Source organism: Aythya ferina (assembly GCF_964211825.1).
Source record: "Aythya ferina genome assembly, chromosome: 6".
Taxonomy (NCBI): Eukaryota; Metazoa; Chordata; class Aves; order Anseriformes; family Anatidae; genus Aythya; species Aythya ferina.
The window spans coordinates 14240941-14268394 of record NC_140303.1 but is presented as its reverse complement, the minus strand read 5'-3'; the positions used below and the strand labels follow the sequence as shown (position 1 = coordinate 14268394).

The following is a 27454-nucleotide window of genomic DNA, read 5'->3' as shown; positions in this document are numbered from 1 at the left end:
CCATGCATCTCAAACAGATTATGCTATCTTGACTGGGGGAGTCCATCTTGGTCTGAAATATCTCCCTGTGCACTCTGAGGTTAGAGGAATGGCTGCCCTATAAAGGCCGCAGATAAGATAGATGCTTTGCATCTGTTCTCCATTGGTGTGCCTTAAACGAGGTGTGTGAGAAGGGCTCTGATAAATCAGTTATCATGGATCATTGAGAGAAAAAAGTAATACTTGTATACAACAGTTTCTCTCAGGAGACTCTCTGGTATCTTGAATGCAATTAATAAAGTAGAGGTTTCCAAATTATTCTCATTATTGGGGTGTTCACATACTTTCTTTGATGTAAAGTTAGTGTCACATTCTGGTTCCCACTGACAGAAAATTATATCTTAAGTGAATTTTTCTGGTAGTAATGCTAAACAGAGGAAATGGTCATGGTTCTTCTGGGCTGTACAACAGAGATTCAAAATTGACCTCAAAGTAGTGTCAGCAATTCACAAAGTTGATGCTTCTTTCCAGCCCTGACTCTGGTAATGCTGCTGTGATACAGCTGGGAGGAAAGTCTGAGGTAAATTCTTATCTGTATCCTGCACACTTTAGTATTTTGTTTCTTCTGCATAACTAGGTTCAGAATGTGCTCCTTTTAGGAATAATTCTGACTGCTATTGAGTCAGGGTTAGTGTTGTTGGTATGAACTCACAGGAAAAAGCTGCCTTTGGCTGTGGCTCTGATGTATTCACTTTTCATCGCAACACTGCAGAGCATCATATAAATGAATCTGTTCTTCTAGCTCATGTGAAACTCCCGTGATGGTATGTACTATTCAAACAAAATATTTCAAATCAGTATAACAGATGTAGGCTCAAAAAACCCACAACCCGGCATACAAATCCAGAAACTAGCAGGTTTATATATTGATCTGGCATTTAACAACACAAGAAGTTTGTTTTTTGTTTTTGTTTTTGTTTTTTTTTGTATAGAAATATGTATTTTTTTTTGTGTCGTGACCTTCAAAACAATAATTTTAAGATTATTCGGTTTTAGCTACAACAGACACATGTATCTTGTATTATATTGTCCTGTTGGTTATTATGGCATTCTTAATTGTCATTGCAAATAAATGTTGTAAAATAATTTGGCATTAAAATGATTATTTCACTGTAAGTTAACATTCCAAAATGGAAGAGCTTCAATCCCCGAGAGCTGTGGTGGTGAATTTTCTTAGAGCTACTCACCTCTAGTTCATAAAGCGCTCCTAGTTTCTCCTGGTCTTTTTTCATCACCTCCTACTGCTGCGCCTTAGCAGGGAGAGATTAGGCATTTTTCCCTGACTCCAGGATGGTCAGCAAGCTCTCAAAGATTGCAGTTTGCCGCTGGAATTGCAAATTTACTATCAGAGCACTCAGCCAGATTCGTTGTTCAGAAATGCACTAGTTCATAAATGCTGTGCCTTGTCAGTGTGCTACTCCAAAGAGCAGAAAAGCCAGACTTGCATCCTGCGTTTTTGAAAAGCATGAGGGTGGTCCAGAGCAGTTGGTCACTTTTTTCTCCTCTATGTCCCATACACTTGTTCTCTCTACTCTGGTTGCTTTGCAACATCTCAGGATCTGTGAACCACTGCCACCATCCTCCTTATTGTGCTCAGAGGTTGTTTCTATGTTGCTATGGTGGCAAACTGAAATTAAGTTCCTTACATCAGCCAGGGAGAGAGTGAGGGAGAGCACAAGCAAGCACGGAAATACTACAAGGGGCAGGTTCAGATGTAAAGAATGTGCTGTCCTGCAGTAAATACCTGTAGCCGACAGAAAGACATTATTCTTCCCAACCTGCTTTATTGTGACCTTTATTTTATTTTAGTTTCCTTTATGGAAGTCCTCCAGATTCCATTATTTGTTAGCTGAGAATGGAGAAAAACAGTATCACTGGAGTTGGAAGAGACCAGTTCTGGGGATTGTTTTGTAGAATGCTCATCCCCTGTGTATTTGTGTAGGTCTTTATGTAACTTGAATGACTTTGTCACTGGTTCTTCAACTCTTTATGCAGAAGCTTTCTGTAAGAACATTTCACCTTTCTTAGGTAACTGAAGAGGAAGATAAGAGTCTCAGCCTCTCAGTTGTGTTCCTGACTCCTGCCATAGGGATCCTGTTCTTTGGGCCCCACGGTAGTACGGGTTGCCAGGACTTATTCGGGTATTTGCTTCCTCCTGTGCTCAGATGTGCGATTCTTTACTCTCTTTATGCTTCATTTAAAGGTACAAGTTTCTTTCTCTTTAATTTCTCGCTAAGCTACTCAACTGCTGTGAGGATTTTTAGTGGGAACAAGACGGGTGGGGAGCCATCACTGAGTACAGGCTTGCTCTGCTTTCAGAAGTGAGATGTGAACACAGTGTGTGCTTTTGCCTGGCCTTGAAACCAGGGTAGTCTGTCAACTGCGCTTCAGCATCATCTTGTGGAAGTGCCCCCTGCTGCCATGTACAAAGACTTACAGCACACTACAACACTGCAACTTTTAACTTTATTTTATACAGTGTCTTTCACTCTCCATATGCTCAAAGTGCTTTACGATATACAAACAGCAATAGAAATTGTACAAAAAAAAGTATGTCTTCAAACAGAGGAGCTACTTTCTTCGGTTGGCAAAAATGACACTTCCTGTAACAGAACAGCAATAGAAATGAGCCTGTGCTGGCAAGGCAATCCTAAATACTCTCCCCAGCTTAAGACAATTTTCTTCCAAGATGTACAAATGATTGTACCTCATGACTTTATAATGAGTTAAACCAAAAGTAAATTAAGTTAAGAAAATAGAGATTTAGGTGAGAATATCAATCTAAATTCACTTCTAAAGCCTGTGATTGATTCTCTGCTTTGCATTTCTGTAGCAACTCTTCTGCAAGGCTGTGCCACATAGTTTCTAAGCAGTGCTTAATTACATTTCATTAATGTTGTGGGAAGGGGATGTGGCAACTGCCGTTTGTCCACTGCTTTTTACGGTTGTCAGTTTTATTGGCGAGTCTCCCTTAGTTTATATCTAAGAAGGATATGTATTTTACAAATAAAAATCCATCTCTGAGTGCTGCATCAGGTCTGTTTTAAATGCCATTAAAATTAACTTGTGAAAATTCACAACAACATATCATTGAATTAGGCTGTCCAAATCTGTAGGTATGGAACAGCTATGGAAAACATGCATTGTCATTGAGTGTCAGAGGGTATCTTACTGAGATAGTGATTACAGTGAGGAGTTTGCTTGGGAAAAATGAGTAAACTCAAAGTAGGACCAGATGCTGGTCCGAATGTAGGTGGGCTTGAGAGCAAAGGAGGAAACAATTTGAGCAAGGAAAACAGAAGCAGGACCTGAGGAAGGAAATGGAAAGTAATTGGCAGCACTAAGAAGCGGAAGGGGACATGGGGTGCTGGGAGCAGAGAGGGAAAAAGAAAGGACTGAGGCATGAGTGGGGATGAAACTGAAGGGGATGTGGGCTGCAGTGGTGATTGGGGACTGGTTTGTTGCAGAGGTCTGTCAGAGAGCTGGACATGATAATCTGTGCTGGGTATGGAGCTGGAGGAAAGAGCACAGGGAAAGTGCTGTGTCTGGGGACTCTAGCTGTCTAGTGCAGCATTTAGCTCCCTCAGTGCAGGAGAGTCTCCTTTTTTTTTGCACACTGTCTTCTGCCTCATCAGATGTGCATCTTCCACTTGGCTGCAACCAAGGATATGATGTATCAGAGTCCTACAGGCAGCTGTCATTTTTGCCCCAGAGCAGGTGTAAACCTTGTACTGCCGCTTGGATCCAGAGTATGTGTACAGGTCAGGGGGGACATAACGCATGCAATTAGTCAACTGGGACATAGATCTTCCTGTGTGTGAGAAAGAGGGAAATACATTTTGGAAATGCACCAGTACTTCTTGCACTTTGTGTTTCTTGAAGGCTTCAGCTTGCAAATTTAATGAAATCCCTCTTACCATAGCAGCACAAATGCCTGTGTGAACATAAATGTAAAGATTGTGTATGTTTGGGGATGATTATCTTCGGTGAGGAGCTAAGCAACACATAGCAGGAGTTGGAAAGCAATAGCCAGTGTTAAATGTCACTCGCCAGCACGATAACTTCAGCACGTCCGCGCCTCTTTGTAGCGCAGAGGCTGGCTTATTAGCCTCTGTAACAATACCGTCTTGCACTGTAGTTCTGTTTGCTCTTGCAAACTGAGCAGGATCACATCTGCCCAGGATCGTAGATGGAGCTCTGCAGAGGTCACTGACATGCCGTGGAAGCATGTTTGTTCAGTAAGTGACACTTTCATCCCGATGTCCCACTAAGCCAGCGCACCAGAATGGCTTCCTTTGCCACTGTGCAATATCTAGCTGGGTGTATGCATGTTTTAGACTCAAAATACAAAGTGCAGACACTCACTGTTTTTGATCATTGGAGATTTTGTATGGAACTGGTTATAAAACTGGGCTGTTAGCCCTTGTACGTTGCCAAAGTTGTGTTTAGATAACTGCTCTCTGCCTGTAGATATTTCTTCCAGTTCTTCCACTTATCCAGGGCTAACCTAAGCTGAGTTGCAGTGTTGTTTTTCCCTATTTTACAAGGGTTACGCAAGAACTTCTGTAAAAAGTCTGTGGTGCCCTGCCTGAGAGGGGGTTCTGCAGTGGGAACAACTGCAGTAAGCCTGGCATGCCTATCTGCAGATTAAACCCAGAAGTTATATCAGCAGCAGGCGGGCAGCCGCTGATCATGGCAATGCAGTAACTGATGAGGGGTCTCAGGGCCACAGCAGGCCCACGGACCCTCAAGTAAATCCATTCAGTGTCTGGTGAGACAGGAGCTCTCTGTGGAGGCACATGGTACATCTGTCTGCACTACAGTTTGCCATATTCACTTGTGTTCTCCCACTTCACAGCTATGTAGCACAGCCACGGAATAACTGTTAGCTGGAACTCCGAGGGGCTCTGGGAGACGAACTTGAAGTGTCATCTTGACAACGAGCAGCTGTGGACAACCAGGAGTCCAATTCTCCATCATCACCAACCTGAGCAGGAGTATTTTAAATTGGCTTTGCACTATCCACTCTTGCCAATCTACTAGCATAAATTTGACTGGCCCAAAGTTTATTGTACCTGTGTACAATATGTGCAGATGGTTAGGACTCACAGTGGGACTTTATGGCCACTTAGGCATTGTGATGGTATTGCTATCTCCTTTCCCCCAGGTCTTCTACGCTGTGGGAGAGGAATAAAAAGGCAATAGTGCACTGGACCCCAACTCAGGGCTTGCTAGACAGCCGGCATTACCACAGGGTATAAAAAGGCTGAAATGGAGACTGGCAGGGGGAGTCGTCTTTAATACGCCAGCAACATCTTACTTGTTCAACACAGCTAACAACCCTGGGGGATCAAAGCAGTTGCACGCAGCTAATGTTGGCTACTCAGGAAGGAAGGGGCTTTCAGATGGGAATGGTTTTTAGTAGTTAGGAACCTGTGCTAGGTTCAAACTGGAAGCCCAAAGATGAGAATGTCTGGGACAAGTCATTGTCCCGCAAGAACTGCTTCCAAACATTACTGCTTGAAAATGGAGCGGGCAGGCTACTGTGTTCAAAAAAAGTTTTGGTTACAGCCCCTTGTTAGTTTAATTTTAGTTCTTATGAATTGACATATGGCAGGCATGATTTTTAATTAGAGCTTTAGCTGTGTTTTACTGGTAGGACTGCAGAGCATTGTGGAATTTACATTAAGAAAAAAAATGCTCTGTCGGTGGAGTACAAGGCTGTTTAGTAATCAGAGTGGAAAGTTAACTTTGAAACAAATTGGCAACTGATCAGATAAAATTCAAATCGGTAACATTTGTGTTGGAAACCAGCTCAGATCTGGGAAAAGTGGAATCTAAGCTATTCTGCTCCTCTTGCAGAGGAACTGACTGGTGAATGCACTGTGCACATCAAAATTCATGTGTAACACCCCCTACAAAAACAAAATTAATACTTTTGCAGGGTTGTCTGAGCACTTATCTGATTCCTTTTCACGTTAGTGTAAAACTGTTTGAAGAAAGTTTCTTCGCATACTTTCAAAAAACAAACAAACCTGCTTTGCCAGTCAAAAACTAAAGGTCAAAAGTTTCCCCCCTCTGATTTTCTTCTTAATCAACCAGGTATAATAGAGAGGTATCAGGAGATATTTTGCTCCTCTGAGCTTGTAACAGATTCCCATCTTCCCCGTTCATTGTGTGAGCTCTGTTGGGTACTGAAAGGGTTAATGGTGTGTTCAGGCCTCAACCAGCAAATGCATTTAAAGCTCAGTCCAGCGCTCACATGGTTTGTATTCTTGCACTGCTGGAGTGGTGTGTTCATGGCATCTGGTTCCCTGGCAACAGCTTTCATTGGCTCAATCAAAGCCTTTTCTTCTTAAGAAAGCTCCCACTGTGACACCCTACCACCACCACTAATCACCATCTTAACCGAGTGTTTAAGATGCAGCTGGTATGAAAAATAGTGCTTGTGCATGTGAGAAGATTAAGAGGCTACCTTGCGTAGTACACCTGCCCTGAAGAGTGCCCTCACTGGTTTGTCCTGGGCAGACTGGAGGCTGTCTGCTTTCCTGCTGGAAGAACTGAGGCATCAGTTCACGAAGAGTCTGCTTAGAAATAATCTTTTGTTAGGCAGAAATCCATAAACCTTTGTGTCTTGTGAATAGTCATTTCCTCTTCGCAGCTGAGATGGCGTTTGGGCCTCTGTGCTATTGACAAGGGGCAGAAGTGGGATGTAAGGGGGGGTACAATAAAATCCATATTGTTGAAGTTGAAGCTGTCTCCACTGACAAGGAGGAAGCAGGAAGAAGTCTCCACCATATGAACGGTGTGAATTGGAGAACAATGGGAGCAAAGAATTCACATTAAGCCTCCTCAAGGGTTACATATGTTGGGATTTCTGGAGCTTCAGAGTTTGCATAAAAGTTGAGAGCCACTAGCGGTCATGCCTGCCTGTGTCTGGCAGAGTTCAGGATCTGGAGTGATCAGCAAGCTTGGGCATTAGCACACCTTGCATCGTGTTTCCACTGATAGAAATGTTGTCCTTTTAAATGACTGGAGCTCTCATTGACTCGTCAGATGACATAAATTTTTCCCTTATTTTGCCATTCTTGGAGATAGCCTTGCAGGATGCTATGTAACCCTCAGAGACAGTTGCAGTCCCCAGGAGCAATGCAGCTAGAGAGCAGATATGTAGGTGAGGGTAAGCACAGGGAGAGACAGCGTGTGCACTGTAATGTGTGCATGCCAGCAGTTACTTGTTTATCAGGCAGAGCACACAGGCCAGACAGCCCCCTTCTTTGCTTATCTCTGTGTTTTTGGGCAGGCAGGTGAACGCAGATTTAAGAATTGGGGCTGGAGAGCACATCATATTTTCAGCAGTACAGCTTCAGCCATAATATATGCTGCTAGAGAACACCAGTCTGAATTTGTGCCTGTATTGGTTAGGTTTTAAGGTAAACCACAGTCTCCTGATAGAGCCCTTCCTCGGGTTCATCACCCTTTTTAAACCAGTAAGTGATTGTATTCCTTTCAAGCTGGGGAGAAGGAAACCTTGTTTTCTGAAACACTGTATGGTTTATTTGACACAGAGACTGAGGCAATGTACGCCTAAGAAAGAAGCCAGGGAAGACAGACTTGTGGTTAAGCTACTATATTGAGACTTTGGGAATTTGGGTGCAGCTTCCCCCTCTGTGTGGTGTTGGGAAAGTCTGGAGGTAGGCAAAAGAGGCAGTTACCAAGGCCAGCCAAACCAGAAGTGAAGCTGCGGTGACTCCTTTGGCTGCGGCAGAGCACAGGGAAGCTGCCTTGGCAGCCGCTGCTGCCTGGGCTGAGGAGAGTGGGCAAGACAGCAGCTCGCTGCCACTGGCCCCTCGTCTTTTCAGCAGCAGCTGGAACAGCAAGTGCAGCTCAGCCCCAGCTCTCCTTCCTCTTTCTGCCCAAGCCTTTGCCTGTGGCTGGAACGCCCAGGCATGACAGAAGTGTAAGAACAGAGCTACAGCGATTTGAACCAAAGCTAGACAGACCTAGCTCCTTAGTCTCCAGTGTGGGCTAACAGAAGGTCACAATGAAAAGTCTGTATGTATGTATAGATAAAATATATAAAGATAAAATATATTCTATAGGAGGAAAATCAAAAGCTTATGTTGGAAATGACAGCAGTAAAGAATGATGTTCTGAATGTGATAGGTCTGTTTTCTTCACTAACGTGTAACTTAATTAAATTTATTTAAACTTACTACCACCCATTCACTGAAAAAGGAGCCCTTAGCAAGTATTAGAACTACAAGAACACCACCAGTTTTGAACATGAAGTATCTGATTTGGTAAACTTGCTTCAGACACTGAGTGCAGTGGGTGGTGGTGTCTTCCCCCCCTCCCAGAACGTTTCAAAAGCCCAGGGAAGTGCGTGTGCTTGCATGCATGTGAAGAGCTGCAGTTTTTCTGCTGAGCTGACAATCTTGACCTTTTGACTGATTTATGGGCCTCAAAGCATGCAATGAGACTGTGACTTCAGTGGGTAATTGGTAGATGTCACTGCTCCAGTGCAAACCAGGTTTTCTTTAGTTTAGTTATGATTTTGGAAAACATTCTTTAGTTGCACACTGGCTTACGATAAAAGTCTGGAACAAAGCAGGTTTGGGAATCACCTGTGGATGCAGAAGGGCAGGGAACTTGCACCTGTTAGCGGGTTTCACAAGCTTCCCCTGGCCGTGAAGATGAATATTTTAAAATACATCAACTTGGCAAAGCAGTTAGGGAGCGAGCCCTGTATGCTGTGTCAGTCCTCTCCTTCACATAACTGAGGAGCTACTTCTGTGAAGAAATCCGAGGCCTTTCCTTTCACATAGCGAGGGGTGCATTTAAATAGCTAATACATTCTTGATTTGTGGACTGAAGGCATTCAAGTATACAGAACATGCTCTTGCTATGTAGCCGATGGCTGAGTAGTGGAGATTATTTTGCTCTGTAATTCATTGGGCAAAATGAGTTTTAATGTAGAGTTTGTTTGTGTTTTTTTTTAGTTTATTTTCCTCCTTTTTAGCTGATCAAAGTGCTTTCAAGAAACCCGTGTAACCTTTACTCTGCCCCTTTTAATCACAGTTGGTACACATGTGCCTCTAATTATGTGATCGCAGCGTCGCGGATAAGCAACACTACTTTTTTCTTTGCCCCAAAAGATCAGAGGGCAAGCACGAGGCACATACACAACTGCAGACCTTTGAGAAACGACGTAAATGCCAACCCTCTGCACAGGCCTGAATTTCACCCTAAGTAGACCTGGAACAGGGTCATATAATATATTGGTCTGGAGCCACGGTAGTAGATTTATGTTACGTCAGTGAATGGGGCTGTGTCTCCAGTGCTGCTGCTTAACCTCTAGCAGAAGCTGTGTGGTGTGAATAAAGGCCAGAGGCCTGCTGTAAAAATGACGATTTAGGTGGTTGATTGGGACTCCAGAGATCTGGTCTCTTTTCTTGCTTCTTTTCTACTTTCTTCAGAAAGTAACTCAATCTTACTCTCTACATTAGCGATAATATTTCCTCACCTTGTGTTTTGGGGATAAATGTGTTAACTAGTGCAAAGCATTTGGCATTCTGATGCTGAAGAGCAAAGCAAAACCAACACAGAATGGAAAAGTATCCTTGTTCATGCAGTGTTGCGACAGTTTGTAGTAGGTTTAGCTGAGCCCCACGCTGAAGAACCGAGATTAAAAAGAATATTGAAGAGCTGCTTTGTATGCAGAGCACTGTCAACCCTGTGCCTGGAGTGAAGCAGGGGCTCTTGCCAAAAAAATGAATGTGGGGGTAGTACCTGGTCAGAGACTGAAACAGTATATTATACCATTCAACCTGGAGGCAGAAGGAAGGTTATATTAGGCAACCTTTGCTTTGCTGTTTCATGATATTTGAGATCCTCATTTTTCAGCCTTTGATTGTTTTGTTTTAGACAACATAGTTTTTAACATGGAACTGACGATATAGATCTTACAGTGCACCTGGAGCTTTACAGGAAAGTGTGCAGATAAGGTCTCAGCCCCCTAGATCTTACAAACTGGGGCCTTTTTCTTCTGCCATTGACCTCATTAGAGTAAGTAATGTAAGGAATTCTGTTTTTACAGCAGTGACCCATAATTCAGCATTGTTTTAGGCATAAATCTGCGATATGCTTCCATGCAGTTTCAAACTACAGAAATGCAGATTTTTTCTTTTCCTTTTTTTTTTTTTTTTTAAGTCTCGTTTGCATGTGTTAGTCCTGTACCACCTTATACCCAGAAGGAATCACAGGACCTTCTTACAGACTGGCACCCAACAAATTAGAAATCGGCAGAAACAGGAGTTACCAGCCCTACTTTTAAAACTGCTAGCACGTCTTCGTAGGCTCAGTGACATTTCTATGCTGTATCCTGATAGGGAAGCAAAATCAATTTCCTCCCCTGTCCTTGGGCAAAGACTGGTGAATTAAATTTAGTTATAGAAAAAACTACTTTTGGGGCAGGAAGGGAAATATTTTGTAGCATCTAAAACCTCTTCTCTTTTAGATGCACTTCAGATATCTATTTTTTTTTTTCTTTTTAAAACACCTCCATTCCAGAATATCCAGCCTGATGGAAAAGAAAATGTTTCTCAGTCCCAGCAATATTATTTATGAGCACATCAGTGGCTTCAGGTAGGAATACTCAATAAGCCCGCTAGCACTCTGGAATGGCTGAGCCCTGCCTCAGCGCTCAGCAGCACACAGGCAAGCCCTGAGAAGCGGTGGGACTGAGCGGGGTAGATTGCAGATGGGAGGCTGCAGTGGGAAATGGACTCAGTGGCCTCCGGAACTGGAGCTCGCGCTGGAGCTTTTCCACCCAGCATTTTAGAAAACAGCAGGAATCAACGCTTTCACACTAGGAGTCAATTAAAGAAACCCAAATTATTGCCATTTGAATAAACAATTATTTCTTTTTCACCCTCACAGAAGCTTGTTACGATGAACTAAAAGCCAGGACTAATTAAATGATCTGATAGCTCAAATCATATTAGAAGTGTTTCATCTGGTTTAATTAATTCTTGCCAGAAATCACTGCTACTCTTAACATATGCTGAATGATTTCCTTATTATTTTTTTAACAGTTTCCTCTTATATCTGTTTCCAATAGTGCTGGGATTCTCACTCTGCAGATAAATTGGGAATGTTTACAAGAGTGCTTAATGCTAGGGAGGTTTTTAACCCTAGAGACACTCAGTCTGACAAACACCTGGTAGGTTGGGAAGACGGACATTTACACCTGAATCTAAGAGGATGTTTTTTTAAAGCAGGGTGAGATAAATAAGATACATGCTCTTTGGTCCACAGATGCATGGTAAGTGCCTTGGCAGACTGACCTTCCTGGTTAATTCTTAATTTCCTGGTCATGCTCTAAGGAAAATGCAGTGGCTATCACTTGGAAGAGGCCAAGAGAGCACTCAACACTTCACAGCATTCACTGACCTGTTTTTCTCTGTGCATAAAATGGGTCAAGTTGTGTTGGTTATTGCTAGCCAGCTCTGCAGCAGGATATTTCTTTGTCAAGCAGAGCAAGCCTCAGTCTGGTTTCCTGAGCCTGTAGGAAGAGTTTCAGAGCTTTGCACCCAGGGCTTGTGATCGAGGCTTGAGAGCATTCGGGTCTAGGTGTCAAGTCTGCAGCCCTGAAACCCCACCCAGAGTCAGGAGAGGATTTCCAAGGTCTGTGAGGATGCTCTTGTCCCTCAGTCTGCTGCAGAACGTGCTCGTGGGCAGGCGATGTGTCACAGCCTGGCCCATCTTCACCCTTGCTGCCACTGCAGTCTGCTCCATTTGCTGAGCTGCTGCTTCAGACAGTGACACTTCTCTGAAAATTTTGCCAACATAACAATCAAAATCCTATGAAGTCAGCTGTTACTGTGCGATAGGTTCTGTGTTTTGGCTCTTTGTAAATGGGAATGGAAAGCTTCTTCCTTCTGAGACATTTTGGGGAATCCTAAACTGTAGGGATGTACCTGTATGCTGAGACTGGAGTCTGGGCCTCTGAGGCTGAAGGCAGTTTGAATTCAAGACTCTCTGGTCCTCTTGATCTCCAAGACTCTGTTTTGTGGTCCACTTCTTGATCTCTTGCTATTGTACCACTAGCAATATAGATCTGTGTCCAAGGTGGGAACAGCCACACGTGGTGTTCGGCTTTGTGGTCTTTGACTTGTGTATTTATTTCTGATTTGATACTGCATTCATTGCTCAACCAAAACTCCAAGTCAAGGTGTTGTAACTGATGGAATACAAGCCCTTGCATGTTGCAGATGTGCTGTAGTTGTAGTACTAAAATTTGCCCTTCAGTTGCAGTCACAGGACAGTACCCTGCAAACCGGCTACATAAATTCTTGCCAACAGGAGAATATAGGCTTAATCTGGGAAATACTGCTTTGGATGTAAAGACCAGAAAAAATATGGGACTAGCATTATTTTCCATCTGACTTTCATGAGGACAAGTGACAGGCTTTAAAGTTTAAAATAGCACTATTAAAGCAGTATAAAAATGTACATATTCAAGATATGTCAGTAAGATGGGACATTGTCAGAGAATAATGGGTGCTAGCTACTCAGCTTTCAAAGTAGCACAAAACCGAGGGAGACACTAATGTGATTCTCAGTTTCCCAGGGAGAAGAGAAAGAGAAATAAATAGAGAAGAGGGACAGCACAACACTTCTGAGTGTACTGCTGCCACAGTAAAGAGTGTGTGAGCTGCATCGGCTGTGCCATGCAGCTCTGAGCGGTGCGCACACCACAGCAGAGGTGGCACTCTCTGCCATCCCTCCCCTGCCACAACCAGCATTAGCTGACCCAGCAGCAAAGCTGCCTGCTAGCATCTTGATTGCAGTTTTCTGTCTTGTCAAGCACGGCAAAGCCTAAGCCTCTTGAAAAGCAGGGCCTGCATAACCTTCCCCCTGCCCTGGCTGGGGCTCAGCCACGCTGCAGGGGATGGGGCAGGTCAGCTGTGGGGGCTGGCAGGGGCCCAGCCCAGGTGCTCAGCTGCCTGTGACATGAGAAAGGCCTCGTCCCTCTGCAGGGCAGCTTGCCTCTTCCCCTGCCTCCCTCTTTTGTGCGGGTGATTCAGGAGTGTCTCCTTTTGGCGCTGACTTTGTAAATTCTGGTAATAACGGTGCCTAGAGCTCTTCTTTCCCCCAGGGAATGAGTGGAACTACCCAAGGTCAGGGCAGGATGGGCTTCGGGCTCAGTGCTGCAGGGTGGAAGGAGTAATCCTGTGGCAGTCTGTGAGGATGGGGTTTGTAAAGAGAGGAGGCGTTAGTCCTAGGGAAGGGACCAGCTTTCTGGAGGGTAAGGTTGGTGTCGGTTCTTCCCCTTCCCCCAGTCACCGCTGCATTGGCACAGAGGAGCTTTCCCTTGGAAAAAAAGCATCTTTAGACTCTGTCCTGTGGTCATGTGCCCTATTCCCCAAATGTTTGCACTCTGCCTTTGAGATAGCACAGGCTCTGTGTGTTATGGCCATATTGGGGCATCGCTCAAACAGCAGTTAAGGTTGTGTTTGCTCATACCTTAACTCTTTATTTACTGGTTTCCAAGGTAATAGCTAGGATCGACATTCTGGAAGGGTACTGTGTGCTCCTGGCAACCTTCCTGAATTTTTCTGTCAGCAAACATCTTACTTTTGAAAATTGGAGTATCTTTTGGTGAGCACTGACGTTGATTGCAGCAGTTTGCCGTCAGCTATTAGTTTGCCCCGGAGATGCTACTGCAGCTATGTATGGCTAAGTTTTCCTCCGCAGCCTGGCCACTTCACCCTGCGTAACGGGTGACAGAGGCAGCAGCTTGCTGTGTTTGGAGGCCTGCCCTGTTGACAAAACAGCATTGAGGAATCCCAGAGTAACACCTGCCTGGACAGGGGCAGGCAGTCACATATCTGTCTTGTGTGGGCTCTAGGCTGGCTGGCTATGAGCCAGATGAGTCCGCAAGCCAGCCCAACGTGTTAGCTGGCCAAAAGGGCTCAGTGCTGAGCAGGCACAGAGGCTTGGTTTCACACAGGAGATGCTTTCTCTCTGGCCATCCTGAAATCCAAGAAAGGCAAGCGTACATGTAGCTGTAACTGTGCCCGTACATGTCTTATGTCTCAATCTCAGTTGTTTTCATTGTTCTCTTCTTTCTCTGCTCTCCACAAACACTCCCCATATGTCATTTCTAATCTCATCAAGTCAAATAGAAAGTTTCCATTTGCTACCTACCCAGTGCCCCTTATTACCAGGCCTGCATTGTGCTGGTGGAGTGGGTCAGACTTTCTCAGTGATACGGGCAAGCTGCCCACAATCCGAGCCTCATGCCTCTGTGTTTCCAAAGCCGAGCTGTCTGCCTTCACCTGTCTGTCTGTCTGTCTTGACCATTGCCTCGGTCCATCCAGGCTGCCCCTTAGCTCCAGCTGAGCCTGATAAGGTTGCCTAATGTTTTTCACTCATTTTGGGTGCTTTTCAAACTCAGACTTGGAACTGCTTCCTTTAAGAAGCATTTAAACAAAACATTCAGACATTTTCAGCTTTCCCCCTTTGTTTTCTTCTTCGGTTGAAGCAATTCAGAGTGAAGTGGTAAATTGTTTTGCTTAATTCTAATCCATATTTTGGTGGTGTGGGGGAGTAGTAGTTGGCTCTGTCCTTGCTCTGCTGCTCAATTACTTAATTGGTTCACTAGTGATCATTTAATGAAATACCCAGCAAATTAGTGTTTTTCCATTGCAGATAAATATTTTCCTTTTATGAACAAGATAGTTTCCTCAGTGTCTGGTTTTCATTTTTAGTAAATAGTCAGCCAGCTAACAAGCCGACTGGCCAGCACCAATTCCGCTCAGCTGGAGATACTTTGCAGTGTGTGCTATCACACAGACCCCACATGGCAGCACTTTGTACAACAACCAAAAAAAGACAAGCAGAAGAGGGCATGTGATGGTAAATCCCATCATCTGAAGAGTCCACAGAGACTCTTCAGAGAAGGGAACATTCCTCACGCATGTTACACAAAAGCCCCAAAGGTGATGAGTGACACTTCCCACTTTCATTTCTTTGGGAAGACTCAGTGTCATCACATGTCTCTACTTTGCCACTAGTGTTTGACTATTTCCCCATAGAGAGAAACGCGCCAGCTCACTCTTTACCATTCTCTGCCTCTTAATGATCAATTATTTTTAATTGGAACCTCTTGCATTGTGCCGAATCTTGAGAGGCCCCTGTCAAGATCAGGGCTCCAGCAAGATGGGAACAGCACCAACACGTACACGGGGACAATAGAGACCATTTTTTTGTCCCAAAGAGCATGATCCTATTTAGAGAAGGGCCGAAAAAGAAGTAGAGGTAAGGATGATTGGAAGAATTGGCAGACCATGGGCAAGTTTGGGAAAAATATGCCAGTCTCCTGACCCCTTGTCTGAGGTCCTGTCTGCTGGCACACGCTGCTTCTCATTCACTAATAAAAACGTCGCTGTCTGCACAGAATTACATTTAAGGACAAATAAAATAGGCTGGTATCTGTACGAAGAACTTTACCAGCTAAATAAGACACAGCCAGGGATGACACTGAGTAGTAGAGCTTGTGAAAATAGCAGTTATCATGATAGAGTCCTCCATGGGCTTATTTTTATGCATCTAACACATTACTACGCCTTTAATGTCTGTGTTCAAGTAATGTATGGAGTCTGAGGGCAGTGCTGAAAAGCTGGCCCAAGGACGTTTTATTACAAAACTGATTTTAATGAAAATTGATAGCAAAACAGAAGAGTCATTTAAATGAAATTGCTGAGTCTCTTGAGATTGTTTTCTGAGAAATGTTTATTTTCAGTTCTCATTTGAGAAGTTTTTATTGAGATACGATTCAGAACACAGCACTGCAAAATCCTTACTTGAAGACAGTGAGACATAGAGTTAAATTGTGAACTCCGTTGGTTAATGTCAGCTCTGCTAGCTAGATAGCAAAAACTTCATGGGTTCTCAGAGACAGTAGAAGAAATCCCTGTCTGTTGGCAGCGATGCAGTGCTCTTTGCCTTCCTAGCACAGCAAAGCTATCCAGTGATGAAGTCACCTTTGCAGATAAGCAATTTCTTACCAGAAAGCATGCTTTCTGGTGCATGGTAAATGTAAATACAGTTGTTGAAGTCTTCTAATGTCCGGTGCAGGGGTTTGGCTCAGCCTGCCCTAAAAGCAGAGTGGCGCTGGGGTTTTACTCTGGCTCTGGAGCCGGCCTGGGGCAGGAGCATTCAGGCGCTGCCTGGCCCCAGCGGGGATGGGCACAGCCCGGGCCCTTCCTGGTCACCACATCTCTGCCTTCCTCTGCTCTGGGCTGGAATTCTTTAGCCATCACGAGGGTTGCTTCTGCAAACGCAATAGCTGATTTACTGTCTTAGTGAGCAGTGTGTGTAAGGGAAACCAGTCAGTATGAGTAAATCCCCTCGCGAGAAGGGCTTTCTATCCACTCTTTAAAGCCACCCTGTCCCAGCCTGCTGCGCATATTGTGTAAGGGTGTCGAATGGCATCCCTTTTACTGGCCACTGGCCCTACTGGAATGCAGCTCTGCACATCTTGTGAAGGACGGGTGGGAAATGCTGCCTGAAACTTCTACGTTTTGCCATTAATGGAAAAAAAATAATTGAGAGGCAGGAGTGTTACAAATAGGAAATGGTCTTTTCATCATGGATTAAATAAAAAAGATTCCATCTTTACATTTCGTTTTTTACCCTTTCTAAAGATGGACTCATGCTTTAGATAATCAAAGCTGGCTTTGAACTAGCTCATACAAAAAATCTTTTTTTTTCTTTAAAAATAGCCCTATAGATATATATACATATCACAGCCTTTCATTCCTTTTATAGGTGGTTTCATTTGCTGTGAGAATATGGAAGTTCTGAGCGATGTGAGGCTCATGCAGGCACCACAACAAACACAGGGAACAGGGTCCAGGCACACTACTGCAATTAACACCAGTGTTTAATTAGCAGACAGCTGCGTTGGGTAAGGGGCTTTTGATTTTCTCTCTTCAAGGCTTTTTGATGATAGATTTACCTACAGTTTTAACTCAAACTTGTTACACTTGCATGCACTCACACTGCATGTGCATACACATGCACGCACACATACACGCAACCCGCATGGAAAATTTCTGGAAGGAAGCCAAGCCATGTCAGGCAACTGATCTAATTCATGCTTGAGGTAAATATTTTAGGAAGTAGCTCCCTTTGACCGTCTTCCATAAAAAACTAAGTTACAGGTATTTTTTGTGTGGAGGGGATTTATTGTCTGGTGGATGCTTTGGTGTATTTAGGAATCTTGTTTGTGTTGTTGGTTTAGAATATTTAGCAACAAAAAACTGATGTGTGATGAAGGTGAATGGGTACAGAAGTCTCTTGCAGGAAAGGCTGGCACCAAGGCAACACGCAGCCGTTTACCCCAGGCAGCTTAGTTCCCTCTGTATTTCATGGTGAAAGACGGATAGTAGTCTCATGCTGTTCCCTGTTGTTGAGGCAGGAAAACGTCCAAACAGCCAACTAATCCTTCCACTTGGCCATCTTTAGTAAAGAGAAAAATGCTGTTGGAGGTCATGGTAACAGAAAAAAACGTTGAGGAACTGAGTGATGAAGTGAAGACGTGTTAGGGAAGGTGGGTTCTCACTGTTAAGAGCTGTCATGAAACCTCGGATCTCTCTGGTTTAGGCTTTCTACTGTGATTTAGATACTGCCTGCAGCAAGCTGAAGTTAACTATAATAATTTAAGATAGGAATACAGTGGTGTCACTGAGTCTGTTGTTAATAACTGTTCATGGCACAGAAAATGAGAGATCGGAGAGTACTAGAAGAGCTAAGCACAGTGCACCACCAGCACAGATGGACCCAAATCCTTTTCTCTGTTATGCATAAGCAGCAATGTAACACAAGTCTGTTTTGTTTGATTGTAGTCAGTGGCTTTTGATTTTCATGCATGCCCTCACTCCATCTTAATTTTTAATTACATCTTTATAGCTTCTCACACCTTATGTTTGAGCTTTGGGTAGAGTGATACTCCTGTGAAAGCATGTGCTCAGCCTGCCTAGTTTGGGATAAGGTATTGGAAAACATACAAATCATTTGTTCCAGCTGGTGGTCTTAATTCGGCATTCTCTAGAATGGGAGCTATTTGCGAAACTTCAGGATACAGGATAAAGATCTGACAGAGGTATTTATATCAACCCTGTTGTAATAGTATTTAATTTCTTCTGATCTTGAGAGTATTTATTCTCACAACATTCCTGTGATATAGGGAAGTGCCACTGTTACCATTTTACAGACGGGGAATTTGAGACAGAGGTGAGATTTTTCAGTCAATTCTCATGACATGCACCTGGCAATTTAAGCACTTAGAAAAAGAGCTCTCCATGTACCTGTGTGCATCTTCAGCTGCCTGAATGCTGCTGAAAGTCTGATCAGAAGTGATCTGTCCACCATCTGTTACAGTGCAGGTAATCAAGCACTTGTCTTCCAAATCCCAGATTAGTGCCTACTTGCTGAATACCCTTTTGTGCCCATCTGAGCCAGATAATGGATAATGAATTTTTCTTCTCCTACACCCCCTGTTAGAACTCCCCATTCACTGGAAGCTTCTCATTAAGTACCACTTAGGCATGTTAGCCTAAGGAAAAGGACAGCAATGGGGGAATAATGTTACTCCTTGCCCGCCCTGAGAACAGCATTGTCTTTCTGTGGATTGTTTTGAGAACAATGCTAGAATTGCTAATACTTCCAGTAAAGCTGGAGGTAGTTGAGAAATGGACCTTTTTTTTTTTTTTTTCCCAGTTGTCTTCTTGGCTTTTGGGAACCTGGTGTTAATAGCAGGGTTCATGGCTACCTTGGTGGCCATAGGATGGTGTTGATTTCCAAGACCTGTGCAGCCAAAGCCTATTCATGTAGACTACACCCCTAAACAGCATACACTGATTTTCCACCTGTACTTGTAAGAATGATGTTTTTAAGCGAAGGGTTGCTTATAACCAAACCAAGTTGTTGTGACACAGCCAGGGCAGTCAAAACAAACAAGTTGTTGCTAGCGGGATTTCCTTACTAATACGGTTAAGTGATAACACCAGTTTACAAATGCTATTAAAAATGTGCTCTAGGCCTTTTCTGTTCCTGCTCTTTATCCATATTTTTTTTTTATCCCAGTTCCATAGTTTCCTGGGCACGGTTAAGCATGCTGGATGGAGAGGACCAAGTTGTGTAGGGGAGTGTGTGTTCATCATGGCCCTGCTGGGTCTCTGTTCTCACTGAGCCTTGTTCATCTGAATCCAACTTGGCTGCAGCAGTGGCAGTGCTGGGCTCGAGCCTGGTCTTTACCTGCATTAGGAGAAGGTGCTGTGTCGCGCTCCCACTGCCCTGGTATTGAGATGAGCAGTGCCTGGCCTTCCGAAACAGGCAACCTTGGACCTCGGGTTTAAGCAGTGTCAGAAACCACCCAGTCCTCTATCTGCAAAGCAAATACCATCTGAGCGGTGTTAAGCCCCGATGCTTGTATTTTATAGTCTGGGCATCATTTTAGTCAAAATTTGTCAGTTCTAAGTGGGGCATTTGGGAACTTGCCATTCTTCCAATCCTATATTATTCTGTGCAGTGCTGTAGCTGCCAAAACCACACGCTCGTGTTGGCATGAAATAATTATCCTGGTTTATATAGAACAGGCTTGGCAATAGTCTATCTCAATGAACAGTCATAGTGCTGAAAGATTCAGAGTCTTCTTTTCCTCTCCAAGCAACAAACTAAATTTCTTTCAGCTGGATTCATGGTTTTAAATAATAAACAGGAGTGGGAAGAAAGTATAGAGAGCAGACTGTATAGAAAGTACCTGTAAGGTTTAGAAGGAAGTGAGAATGAGATGGAGAAAGAAAAGACTATTTAAATACAAGCTAGTAATTTGGTTTCTAAACCCATGAGAAATTATAAATAATGTTTACTGTTGCCAGTTGCTGAACAGAGGTGTGTGGTTTTTTACTTGCATGCAAAGCTATTGGTTGTGGGTGAAGTACTTAGACAAAAACATTCAATCGCTGGTGTGGGTATTCCACCAAAAATAAACCCAAACAAACACTGACGTGTTATGAAAGCACTTTTTTTTCTGTGTAGACATTCAGTTGCTGTTGCTATCTGTGAATTACAGAACTTTTCAAGCATGTTGTTTAACTTGCCTGAAGTAGCAGTGTTTTCTTATAGAAAGTAGCACTAATACCTCTGAAACATAAAAACCATACAGGAAGTATTGGATTTTCATGAAAATGTGGTATGTGCTCTAACCTCACAGGGATAATTGTCAGTGATAGCTATTACTTGCCTAGGTCTTGTGATTCAGAAAACACTGCATGCATGTTGGTCAAAGGAGAAGGGTAGGGAATTTGGTCAAAGAAAAATTGTTTTGCAGCGATTCACAAAGGTTGGTAAAGGCTTGTTTTTCCCCCTTTTTTTCCAGGCAGCTTCAGAGAGAGATTTGTTTTAATTGTACTTCACTGTGAAAGTAAAGTAACTGCTATTTTGTTATCGGATCGGTGGTACAGATTTTTATTCCAGAAGGCCAGACGCTATCGCTACTTGAAATTCTCCAAATTGTTTCCACTGTGAGCAAATTCAGTCTTGATGTGAGTCACATCTGCTTAAAACTTAACAGCAGTTGCTCCTACTTTATACCAGCATCAAATTTCACCTACAGTCTCAAATTTTAAAAATCAAGTTACATCCCAGGATTTGGATAGTTTTGTATAAGTGACTTTAAATCCAGAAGTACCTAATAGGAAATCCTGAAATAAAAGCATACAACTTCAGTGGTTTCTGGTGGAAACAGAAACGTTTCCTTTCAGATATGAATATCTCATGTGAACAAAAGTCTAATTTAAGTTTTTTCCACATACCAACAAAAAATAGCTATCACACCTAAATGCAGTTTCTCATCCAGCTCACAGGGATGAACAGTGAGCAGAGAGAAAAGCGGGGAGATAGGCAGCTTGCAGAAATGGCAAGCTTGGCTGCTTGTGATGTATTAAGGATTAATTGCATGTTTAGCAAGGCAGCCGTGGCTGCACAGCGCAGGGGCACCGGTCCTACCGCTGCTCCCCAGTCCTGAGCACGAGCTCTTTTAGCCGTTCCTTCGTTCCGGCCGGCACTGGCTGTTTACTGGGAGGAAATGTTTATAGAAAGGTTCAGGTTTCCTGAGCGAGTGGAGTGAACCCCTCAGCAATTATCAGTGAGCTCATGTCATAAAGCAGTTTGAAGCCGCCTGGCTCACGGGAAGGCAAAGGCCTTTTCAAAAAAGGAAATTTGACAAGTGAAAGATTCTAGGGAGCATAGCGGTGGTTTCAAATGAAAGATGGGGCTTTTCTAGAAAGGCAGCAGAAATGGGGACAGCTCCGAAAGCATCTTAAATCAGTAGTTTATAAACTTTAAATGTAAAAGTTTTTTTTTTTTTTTTTTTTTTAAAAGCACAGCATCCAAATAAAATAGTGCCTAGAAAGAGCAACTGCTGCAGCGTGCTCAGTACGTGAAACATTGCAGCCAGAGCTACCATGATGGCATGCCACTGTGGCATCTTAGATCTGTTTTGTAACTAAACTTCTGATATAGTCATGGTTTAAGGCAAAGGAAAGGTAACGAACCCAATAAATAAGATGAAGTCATTACAAATAAAATGTTGGAAATTATCAACATTTCACAGATGAGGAAAGAAGTTATGATTTATTTTATAGGACCTGTAGCACCCGCCCTTTCCTCAATTTCAGAGTCCATTTGGAATGGGAAGAGAGCATTATCCTTATTTAATAGATAAGAAAACTGGCTTATCAGCTTGCCTTTACCAAGAGGCAGAGCCTGGAAGAAAGCCTCAAGCAAGGGCAAACATTTGGAAAAGCCTCAAAATGCTGTGTTCTATTGTTAGGAGCCAGGACTTCAGAAAGACTAGTTTCAAGTCATGCTGAGTTTCTGATCAGTTGTGCATTTACCCAAACATCTCTTCCATCTCTCACAACAAAGCTGGGGGGATGGACACAAACGCGATCCAGGACAGGGCTAGGACACTCCCAGAGCTGTCCCCCTTCTATAACATGCTACATGTTCCAAGACTAAAAGAATTTCAGAGCCCTTGTATTAAAAATCATTTATTTAGTGATCTGTACATGGGATGAAGCAGGGCCTCATACAGACCTTCAAAAAAAAAACAAAAAACAAAAACAAGTAAAAACATAAATACATATTTTCTTACAAAAAATGAGATTTACAAAATATACATACTGCACTTGTCTTACAGGTGTTTTTTTTTTTTTTTTTTTTTTCTTTTTTTCTCCACATGCACATTGTAAGAGACAAAAACTCAAGCCCTGCAAGTCTGAGATCAGATATACTGAAGGATTTGGCTGATGGGCCCATTGCTCACGCCCAGACTACTGGTATGCCTTCAGCCAGCAGTCTGCACCCTCACCCTGAACATTTTTTTCCTCCTCTTTAAGTTTAGTTCCAGACAATTCCCCACTCCACCCCCCTCCCCCCCCCCAAAAAAAAAAAAAAAAAAAAAAAAAAAAAAAAAAAGAGCAGCCATAGGGTGGAGACTTGCTGAAAATCCAGAGTTTCCTATTTTGTCCTTAGGCAAGAATACACACACACATATATATACTTATAAAAACAACCCTTCAGTGAATATAAAGGTAAAGTAGTTATGTAAAAAAAAAAAAAAAAAAAAAAAAAAAGAGTAAGTCAACATAAAAATTTAATAGAAAAAATCTGTCACATTTCAAAACAAAACCGATGGATTTAATGATTAATTTCTCAGTGTCCTTCCTTCCAAGATGTGATCACTGGAAACTTAAACAGACGTATTTTAGCTAAAATGAAGAGGCTTCTCCCTTGCGATAACTGCTTTCTTTTAAAACCAAAACCCAGTCCCCCCAGCCCCCTCCTGCACCATGAGTCATTGTAATGCAGTTCAGGGAATCTGAGGAGCAAGCAAATCGGTCCATCATGAGCCAAAAGTATTCTTCCTGTCCCCAGAAGCCAGCTGTATGTTGACTTTACCTGCAGCAATCTCACTACAAAGCAGGAGAGAAAGCAGGTTTATGGGAAGGAAAGAAAAAAAAATAGTATCTTTGTGTTATATACTTTAATGGATCTTGTTTTGGCAGGTGCTCTCAGTTACACTCTTCTTTCCCTCTAAGTCTTGCATTTCCTTCAGTTTAGAAAAGCAACCCATATTGAACAGTACGAGAACATCCTGCCTCCTCCTTTTTCATAAAAGGAATGTTTATTTCTGTGAGCTCCTCACATCCAAGGGTGAACCTCAACGACTTCTTTTTGTTAGTTTGCCCATAAAAACCGATCCCATGCTTATGCCTTTCTACACAGAAAACACTTTTGTTTCCCCCTTTGTCTCCTAGAACAAAGGCAAGGGGGAAAAGCCTTCTGCTGAAAAGCAACAAGTCATCTCTTTTCAGGGTGTGCAATAGCAACCCCCTCCTTCCCCACAGCAGCAAGAACAACAGACTGAGGGCCGAATTCTCACTTTGAAATCATTAAAACAGGTATCACTGAGATTAAAAAAAAAAAGAGGAACTTGTAAGTTGACAGAACAGAGGCATCTCACCAGCACATGATCTGGGCTGTAGCTGGTTATAGAGTACTCACGTGATTGCTCCACGTTTGAAGGAGTAGACAGTAACCTAAGGCTCAGGAGCTGCCCTGTGGGCTGCAGTTTGACCCAAGCAATTCAGAGTTTGGCTACGTCTTGGCAGGGACAGCTCGACACATCAGGCTTCCCCTTCTGCTCCTCTGGAGCGAGGCAGGATGGTTTTAGTTGGGCTGGTTTTGCTTTCCTGCATCAGGGCCTTGGGGGAGAGAGGTAAAGGGGACTCCTGGCAGGTGAAGGACTCTCCCACCCCAGCAGCAGCCTCTTTCTGTGCTCTTCCACTTAGTTGGGCACGAGCACCATTGGACACGGTACATCTGGTCCCTTATGCAAATAATTTTTTTAAACCCTCTGGGAGAAGGAAAGTTTTGAAAAGCCTCCCTTCCTCTGTGTTGAGGGAGCTGAGCTGTTGCCTCCCTTCTGCTGAGTATCTCTCTCCTCCGTGTGTGTGCGTGTGCATGTGTGCGCGCCAGGAAGGGCAGGAGGGTCTCATACTGCCGTCTCGCCTTTGCTGCCGGTGCTCAGTCTGTGGTAGAAGCGTCGCCAGGACTGAAGGGTTTTGCCAGACCAGATCCAAAAGCCAGTTGTGATACCAACAATCATGGTCATGAGGTACTTGATCATGAAGACTGTGAAGTCTGGGCTCATGGGGGCAAAGTGGCTGGGGCAGGGCACAGCATAGGTTTTGCAGGTCTGGAGGAGCCACGTCTTCTCCCAGGTGCCACGGAAGGCCTGCTCGTAGAAGTAACACGCCAGGACAATGGTGGCAGGTACCGTGTAGAGGACGCTGAAGACCCCGATGCGCACCATGAGCTTCTCCAGTTTCTCCGTCTTGGTGCCATCGTGCTTCATGATGGTGCGGATGCGAAACAGGGACACGAAGCCGGCAAGCAAGAAGGAAGTGCCAATGAACAGGTACACAAACAAGGGTGCCAGCACAAAGCCTCGCAGCGAGTCCACGCTGTAGATACCTACGTAACAAACCCCACTGAGCACATCCCCGTCCACCTGCCCCATGGCCAATATGGTGATGGTTTTGACAGCGGGCACAGCCCAGGCAGCCAGATGGAAGTACTGGGAGTTGGCCTCGATGGCCTCGTGGCCCCACTTCATGCCAGCAGCCAGGAACCAGGTGAGGGACAGGATGACCCACCAGATGGAGCTGGCCATGCCGAAGAAGTAGAGGATCATGAAGAGAATGGTGCAGCCTTCTTTCTTGGTGCCTTGGGCCACGGTGCGGTAGCCGTCCTCGGAGAAGCGCTCCAGGCACACCACCCGCTCCTCCAGCAAGAAACCCGCCGCATAGGCCACCGCCACCATGAAGTAGCAGCCTGAGAGGAAGATGATGGGCCGCTCGGGATAGCTGAAGCGGCGCATGTCCACCAGGTAGGTGAGCACGGTGAAGAGGGTGGAGGCGCAGCAGAGAACGGACCAGACCCCCACCCACAGCCGGGCGAATCGCACCTCCGCCTCCTTGAAGTACATGAGCCCGTTGGGCCGCGATGGCTCGCAGGGGGCTCCGCAGTCCCGTTCCCCCAGGAACCGGTAGCCCAAGTAAGGGGGCACCTTGAGCTGCCGGGGGCAGGAGAAGGAGAAACCAGAGGCAGGCTGCGGTGGGGTGAGGAAGTCGGGGAGGTAGCCGGCTGTGGGGTGGGCGGTGGCCCCCCGGCCCGCGGCCCCTCCGGGCCCTGGTGGGGCATCCGACGTGTTCTGCCCCACGCAGATCTCGCCCGCGCCGTGGACGGGAAAGTTCTCGCAGCGGAGCCGCTCCGGCCACTGGAAGCCGAACTTGTTCATGAGGGCCTCGCAGCCCTGGCGGGCCCGCTCGCAGAGGGAGCGGCAGGGCGGGATGGCCTGCTCCAGCACGGTGCACACGGGCGCGTACATGGAGCAGAGGAAGAACTTGAGCTCGGCCGAGCACTGCACCTTGACCAGCGGGTAGAACTGGTGCACCTCCAGCCCCGCGTCCTCCTGGTTGGTGTGGCCCAGCAGGTTGGGCAGGATGGTCTGGTTGTAGGCGATATCCGTGCAGAGCGGGATGGAGATGGGCTGGCAGAAGCCGTGGTCCGGCACGGAGATGCCCTTCTCGCCGTGGTACTGGTGGGCCGCCGCGCCCGCCGGGGGGACCCCCAGCAGGGCGGCCAGCAGCAGGGCGGCCGGGCCCAGGACGGGGCAGCCGCCGCCGGCCGCTGCTCCTCCTCCGGCCCGCATCGCCGGGGCCCCGGGGAGGCCTTCAGAGCCGGGCGGCGCGGCGCCCCAGGGGCATCGGCAGCGCCCGGAGGGCGGCGGCGGAGCGCGGCTCGGAGGCTGCCGCCTCGGCTTCGGCGGCGCTTCCCCGGCGAAAGTTTGCCGAGCCGCTCTCGCCGGAGGAGGCGAGGCGCGGGCACGACCGGCGGCGACGGCTCTCGCCGGCTCCGCGCAGGGTCCCGCGGCGGCGGTGGCGGCGCGGCGCTGGCTGCTCCCCGGCCGGCTGCCGAGCCCCGACGGCGGGGCTTTGGGTTGCGGCTAAGCGGATTAGCACCGCGCCCGGCTGAGCCGTGTCTTGCACTCGGGGGCTTAAAGAACTTGGAAAATCCAATTACTGCGCCGTGCCATGCGATGCGATCCTCCCTTCGGCTCCGCTCCCGACGGGCGCCGCTGGGCCGGGGCAGTCTGTGCGCGCCTCCCGCTGCGCCCGCGGCCCCGCCGCCACCGCCCGCCCCGCAGCTCCCGGCCCGCGGCCGCGGCGGGCACAAAAAGCCCCATATAGGCGCGGGCGCGCCGCCGGGCCCCGCCCCCGCCGCCGGCCCCATTCACAAACCGCGCCGGGGGCGGGGCCTCGCGGGGCCCGCCCGCCAATCCCCGGCGCCCGCCCGCCGGGCCCCGCGGCCGCCCGCCAATCCCGCGGCGCGCCGGGGGCGGGGCCCGAGGCGCGGCGGAGAAGTTGCGCCCAACTTTTTCCCATCGCCGCCAGGGCAGGGCGGGCCGGGGGCGGCCGGGCGGGGTGGGATGAGATGGGATCGGATGGGATCGGCTGGGTTGGGACGGGATAGGATGGGACGAGACGAGATGGGATGGGATGGGACGAGACGAGATGGGATGGGATGGGATGGGGGGAGCCGCCCCGGGGCCCCCCACCCCTCATCTCTCCTCCCCGCTGCAGGGCACAGCCGGCCGGGGGGGCTCGCTCAGGGTGGCCCGAGCGAACTAAAATTAACTGGCTGCTTTCTGAGCAGGCTTTGAAAATGCAAACAGCTGCCTGTGCCCAGAGTTATTAAAATAAAAAATAAAAATGCACCGCCCGGGTACGTTTGCAGAATGAGCTGATTGCGTTGTTGGGATGTTCGTGTCTGCACGCCAACGCCTCCCCCAGCGTGGGGGGGTTGATTTGTTATCACAGCATGACCGTTGGTTTTTGCTGGCAGAATAAACGCTTTATTAATGCAGATCTAAGCTTTAGCTAGGGGAAAGCTGATTTTTTTGAAACGTCCAGTGTTACTGGAGCTAAGAGGAGAATTTTTATATTCCCAACCGTATTGCTGCAAGCCCTTAAAGAGACTCCAGAAGGCTGTAAGAAAAGCAGCATTTCCTCTATGGAAACACCCTGCCTGTCTGCAAGAGAAAACACGTAGGTCAGGGGAGGGATGTTACCGGCCTGCCGAGTGATGAGCAGATCTAGAGCTAGACCAGCATGCATTTACTAGGGACAGAAGTGTGTGTTTTTGCAGCATAGTTGTGTTTTGAAGTGCACCACCAAGCTACAGATTGCTGGAACCATCATGCTTCTGGAAG

At 45.9% G+C, this 27454-nt stretch overlaps 2 protein-coding genes across 6 annotated transcripts in view; one reads left to right on the top strand and one right to left on the bottom strand.

Moving 5' to 3' along the window:
* Positions 1 to 27454, top strand: part of ALS2 (alsin Rho guanine nucleotide exchange factor ALS2) — a 217382-nt gene that overhangs the window by 50182 nt on the left and 139746 nt on the right. The gene's annotated exons all lie outside the window — the stretch shown is intronic.
* On the bottom strand, positions 22615 to 26377 carry FZD7 (frizzled class receptor 7). The gene is made up of 2 exons (XM_084522830.1): positions 23683 to 26377; positions 22615 to 23090 (listed from the first exon to the last, which is right to left on the bottom strand). Exon 1 carries the CDS (start codon positions 25892 to 25894, stop codon positions 24173 to 24175), a length of 1722 nt encoding a protein of 573 aa, XP_084378956.1. The 5' UTR covers positions 25895 to 26377; the 3' UTR covers positions 22615 to 23090; positions 23683 to 24172.